At 62.5% G+C, this 6,000-nt stretch overlaps 1 protein-coding gene across 1 annotated transcript; it reads right to left on the reverse strand.

Moving 5' to 3' along the window:
• Positions 1-2,905: 2,905 nt before the first annotated feature.
• On the reverse strand, positions 2,906-5,251 carry EMIHUDRAFT_216623 (hypothetical protein; the record flags this gene model as incomplete). Its single annotated transcript, XM_005761623.1, has 3 exons — positions 2,906-2,950; positions 4,369-4,621; positions 4,797-5,251. 3 exons carry the CDS (start codon positions 5,249-5,251, stop codon positions 2,906-2,908), a joined length of 753 nt encoding a protein of 250 aa, XP_005761680.1.
• Between the last annotated feature and the right edge of the window lie 749 nt (positions 5,252-6,000).

The following is a 6,000-nucleotide window of genomic DNA, read 5'->3' on the forward strand; positions in this document are numbered from 1 at the left end:
GTGGAGGTCGAACGGCGTGTGGGAGGGCGGTGGGCCGCGAGAGAGTCGCGCAGCCCCGCGTGTGTGGACCGGTGGCGCTTCGGGTGGCGTATCGGGCCGTCAGAGGCAGATACGTGGCGCAGCGAGTGCGAATACATGCGATAATTCGCACGCACCGTGCCGAGCCGACCCGCGTGCACGATTGGAGCACCTCGAGGCGGCGCGATAGGCGGTATGTCGAGGTGCCGCGGCCCGCCGCTGCAGCGTGTCGAAAAGGCGCTCTCGGAGGCGCCGCGGTGGCGGCCGAGCGCGCGGAATCGGCGAGCAAATTTGATGGCGTGCCGGCCGTGGGCCCGGACGAAGGCGCTACCGGCTCGGTTCGAGACCAGTGCCTGCAGGGACGCCTCCAGCACTCAACACAGAGCTGGTTGAGGACGCGGAGACTTGGAACGTCGACGCCTACTTTGGGCGCTGCATGTGCCGGTGGGGCGGGGGTGGGGCCAAATAGCCGAGCGGGAAGAGGTGCCTGCAAGGATCCCCAAAGGCCTGGGGTCGAATCTGGCCCGAAGGAATCCTAAAAAGGGGCCCTAATGGGGGCCTATGCGGCCCAAAAAGGCACCTGTGAAGAGAAGCCCCCCTAAGGATGAATGAAGTCTCCTAGGCTGTGATGTCTCCTAGGCTGTGATGCCCCCCCCTAAGGATGAATGAAGTCTCCTAGGCTGCTTGTCTCCTAGGCTGCTTGTCTCCTAGGCTGCTTGTCTCCTAGGCTGCTTGTCTCCTAGGCTGCTTGTCTCTTGCTCCCCTCCCCCCCTCGGGAAGGCCGAACTGAGGCGCATAGACCCATACAATAGATTTAGCCCTCCGGCCACGTCATGAGGCCATTCGAGGTGCCGCGGCCGGCTAGCTCGTGACGGCCCGAGTCCGAGGGTTGCAGCCGTGAGGCTCGGGCCCTGGGTGCAGTCTGAGGCCCCACGCCTGTCGCTTGGGCGCGGAGGCGAGCCACGAGCGCATTCGGTACCCAGGTCACGCATCTTTCCACGCCCTCATTCGAGCGACATCGCGGACACAACACTGCCTCACGCCCTTACTCTATTGCTGCTAGGCTACTCAAGCGAGACCTGGTGGCAATCCCGTCTGGCCAGCTCAACACGCCGCTTCGCGCAGGTATCGTGCCAGGCCCTGCCACCGCTCGCCGCCTCGCCGGCACGCTCGCGCTCTCCACAGATCTCACAGATCCAATGCGCGCGAATACTTCGACCGGCGCGCACACCCACTCCGCCGCCGCCGCTCATGCGACCGCAACGCCGCGCCGCGACGTGCGCACCGCACGCAACCGCACGCAGCGACGCTTACCCGTCGGCCGTGGCACGCCGGCTCATGCATATCACATTGGTCATATTGTGCCGCAGGCGTTTGGGCTTTGGCTCTCCCATGCGCCATGGCGCTCGGCGACGGGCGCATGCTCGGCGGCGAGCAGGCGGCGAGCTGCATGGAGTACGGCGTGGTGTCGGCGTCGACCATGGCGTGCCACGCCGCAAGACACACGCTGTGCGTCGCCTCAAAACCTCGCAGGTTGTCTGACAGCCAGTGTTCAAACTTTACCGGTATGGGAGTTTTTGGCTAATCAAACCCAAGGCCTGCACTAATCAAAAAGTGGTACGGGATACCAGTTGCCTCACGGAAATCAAAGCGAGTCGAAGAGAGCTGGCCCCACTTCCCGGCGATGCGACAGGAATCATAGTAATCAAGAGCCAGAGAGGCAGAGGAGAGGCAGCCGAGACGATAGGGCACGAGCACGACGGCAGCAACGACACGAGCGACGAGGCGCGGCGAAAGAGCCGGGACAAGGCAGGGCGGGGCGATCAACAAGAGCCTAGCATTAGGTGCGGCCTGCAGAGGCACGGGCTGCGACACGGCCATGGACGAGCAGCACGCGAACGAAAAGAAGGCCCAGGCGGACATGGGCAGAGCGGGAGGGCGATACGCGAGGAGGAGACGGGAGGGGACAAGGCGCGACTCGGCCGTGGACAGGCAGGAGGGAGTGGGTGCGCAGGCGTGCGCGGCGAGAAGAGAGGCAGAGAGAAGAGAGCGCAGACAGGAGGAGAGAGATGGACCCGCATTTCTCACGACATCAGAGAGGATGAACGAGCACGTGCCACGCCGATTCATCCAGCCCAACATGCGCAGGATGCACAGATAGACGGGTGCGAGACTCCCTCCGCGAGATCGAGTGTCTTTTTTCGCAGTACAGAGAGAGCGGGAGGGCGATCAGACCACACAAGACTGCACGAGATTGCGCGAGGTTATGCGAGACCACACGAGATTGCGCGAGATTGCACGGGAGGGTGTGAGGTGGCTCGAGATTGCACGAGACCGTACGAGACAGCGCGAGATTGTGTGAGATTGTGCGAGATTGTACGAGATCTGAGATTGCACAAGATTGCACGAGATTGCACGATACTGCACGAGATCGCACGGGATTGCGCGAGAATGCACGAGAGTGCACGAGAGTGCACGACGTTGCGCGAGACTGCACGAGATCGCATACGATTGCACGTGATAGAGCGAGGTTGCGCAAGAGAGTGTGTCTCTGGACGAGATTACGTGAGATTGCGCGAGATTGTGCGAGAATGTGCGAGAATGTGCTTCATCGCGCGAGTTTGCGAGAGATCAATTGAGATCCCCACCGCGAGGTTGACGCACGCTAAACGCGCCTTGAGAGACAGACACGCACAGATGGGAGCCAAACCCAGGACCCAGGTTACAGAGGCATGCAGACGCCATTCCTTTATCACCACGTGCCACAATATCCCACCCCGACCAACGCGCGCGAAGCACAAGGCCGAACGAGACTGGATGCCCCCCTTTAGTTTCGTTGATGATTCACACAGGCGTTTCTTTTTTCCACGAATTTCTTTTTACGGGCTTACAGGACCTGGGCATCGACATCAGCCGCGCGCGCATGTTCTACCTGCTCATACGCCAGGATGTGTACAGCAAGCGACACGCCAAAGAGGCGGCCAAGTACAGAGGGGGGGCAAAGGTCTCGCCGAGGAAGGGGATCGCGAAACGAAAATAGGAACAGTCAGCAAGGGGATAGGGGGTAGGGCACAAGGCATCTGCAGACGAAAAATATGTATTACTACATGCCATGTTGCACTTCGACCAACGCGCGCGAGACACAAGTAATGTCGGACAGCGAGACGGCGCTCAAGGAGATCGAACGGGCGTATCGGGGGCGGACACGCGGCGAGACAAATAGGAGCGCACTCAATGCGGCGGTGCAAGCACAAATCGACATTATACAGCGCCACGGAGGGTACGTGATTTTCATCTTCACGGAGGGGCATGCGGGCAACGCGCCCAATTCCATGGCGGACGCGGCGGCAAAGGCACACCTGCGGAGCAGGGTAACGAGCGCGTACGAGATGGACCTAGCACGACACGTGACGAACAGGGCATGCATCTACATGCATGAGGAGGAGGGGCAGGCGCCGGAGATCCGAGACAGGAGGCTGTATCAAGAAGCGAAGGAGAAAATTGGGCGGTGGGTACGAAAGCGGCTGGACGGCGGGCACGCAGCGCGAAAGGGAGGAGACGACAACGTGTGGAAGACGGTAATCAAGGCGACGGGGACGATATCAGGCGACACGAGATACGAGGGAGACAGAGAACGGGGTCCAAAATCGACCCAGCGCCAGCCCGAGGCCTGCGGGGAGAAGGCGAGGCTAAGGCTGGTACACGGCATGCGGACGGGACAGACCCGAGGTATAGAGCACGGGAGGCGATGGAGGGCCAGCCTAGAGGCAGAGGCGTGGCAGGACGGGTGGGACGAGGAGGGAGGAGGAGCATGTGCCGATGGGGCTGAAGGTTGCTGGCATCCTGGATGTTGCAGGACAATAGCTAATTCTATAGTTTACGTCAACAGAACGCTTTTTTTCCGCCGTTGGAGCTCTTAGCGTCCGGCCAGACAGACGCTGCTGGGAGCTCGGCTCAGAGCCGCTCGGATCTCTGAAGTGGGGCGGCGTTCACGGACATTTTGCGCTGGTTTTGACGACCTCTAAGAGCAGCTTAATCAGAATCTTCCTGCAGCTCCTCAGCGCACTGCTTACACAAGCACACATCATCGTCGAGATCTGCTACACGGAGGTACCGTTCCATGCACAAGGGGTGCAGCAGACCGTCGCAGCGGTGGGAGTTGTTGCAGCGGTGCAAGCGCATCTGTGCGCTCCCACTCTTGCTGCAGTACGAGCACACTGGCGCCTCGCGCCGCCGCGAAGCTCGAGATCTCGCCGCGGACGAAGAGGGCCCACCATGGTCTCCCTCCTCCTCCTCCGCCTCCGCCTTCTCCGCCTTCTCCGCCGCTTCCGCCGCGAATGACCGCGCAACAGCCACAGCCGCGTCCACCGCCGTGTCGAAGTAGCCAAGCACTTGTCCCCGCGATAAGCCACAGCCGCGAAGCGCCCGGAAGCGGCCAGCACTGTGCCAGCACCGCGTTACCCCCCTGTACCCCGTGTTGCTGCAGCGCGATAGATGTAGGCGCAGACCTTCGGCTTCCTCAACAGGAACCGAGGGCCCGCGCCCCTCGCCTGCCTCGCCGTCGTCCGCCCGTGTGCTCGCCCGCGCGCCGCCACCGCGCTGCCTAAGGCAAGGAGGAAAGGAGAGCTTAATGTGTGATAGAGTTACGTGTGATGAACATGTGTGCGCAAAGGGGCCGCCTGCTGCTGCTGCTCGCGGGTTGCGCCGAGAAGTCCACATCCCCGCGTGCGCGGTTGTTGGTCCGGACCAAACGCTGCCATGTTGGCGGTATGCCAGACGCGAAATAGCGCAGTGCATTCGGATCGAGGTAGCCGGTCGATCTCGAAGGCGACACCTCGCATTTGCCCACGAGCAAATAGACGGTTCCGTTGACAGTTCGAAACCGCGTGGAAGCGCGGGCACTGTCTCCCAGCCGCTCCACGCACCCACTGGTCCTCCACCAGTCGCTCGAGCTGCTCGTCTTGCCAACAAAGCATAGCCGCCACTTTCCATCGATCTCGTAGATAGCGGGGAACCACCTCCTCAGCTCCGTCTCCTGGCGCTCCTCTGGCGCCGCGGCCTCCCCGACTCTCCTCGCGTACGCGACAGCCGCCTCCACTGCGGTGCCAAAGCTTCCGAGGAAGATACGCGGCGCACCCCGCCCACCCACCTTGGTCTGGGCGCAAAACTTGCCTCGCTCCAAGTAGACCCCCAAATAGCCGGTGGCGCTATTGGGGGACAGGTGTAGCCGCATCCCGTCCGCCTCGGTCACGATTGGTACCTCCTCCGCTGCCTCCTCCGCCTCCTCCTCCTCCAACCGCCCAATCCCGCCCTCGAGGTCCGCCTCCTCAAAGTGCGCGCCCTCGAGGTCCGCCTCGAACGCCTCCGCCTCAGCCTCCTCCGCCTCCGCCTCCTCCAACCCCCCGATCTCGGCTCCGCTCTGCAGCCCCTGCTCCGGCGCCGCCTGCTCCGCCGCCGCCTGCTCCGCCCTGCGCCGCCTGCTCCGGCGCCGCGGTTCGGCCCCTCGGCTCGGGGGGGGCTGCGACCGAGGTGGCTCACTGTCGCCGCCCACGCCCTCATTGCCTAGGATGAAGGTTGTGGAGGGAATTGAAAGGAATATTGCGCTAGCCTAGGCTAGAATCGTAGGCGGGCCTGAGCCGTGCGACAGGAGAAGCGCCTCGTATCCGCGCTTGAGAAGTGTGCTTGCAGTCGAGGGAAGACCGAGGGCAACGCACACAGCGGGCCACAGCCGCCTCTCCTCAACTTCGACGTACCCCCCAAGCTTCAACACGTTGGTCAGCACCAACCCCGCCAAGTCCGTCTGACAGGGTGGGGTGGGGTGGGGTCTGGGTTAGGGTGAGGGTTAGGGTTAGGGTGAGGGTTAGGGCTTCGGTGGGGCTTTCCGGGTGCTCTACGGGCCTGCCTTTCCCGGATTCGCCCTACGGCGCTCCTAGGATTACTGCCTACTAATTCCCCTTACAGAATTCTGACCCTCTTGGTGAT

The sequence above is a fragment of the Emiliania huxleyi genome, assembly GCF_000372725.1.
Source record: "Emiliania huxleyi CCMP1516 unplaced genomic scaffold EMIHUscaffold_70, whole genome shotgun sequence".
NCBI lineage: Eukaryota > Haptophyta > Isochrysidales > Noelaerhabdaceae > Emiliania > Emiliania huxleyi.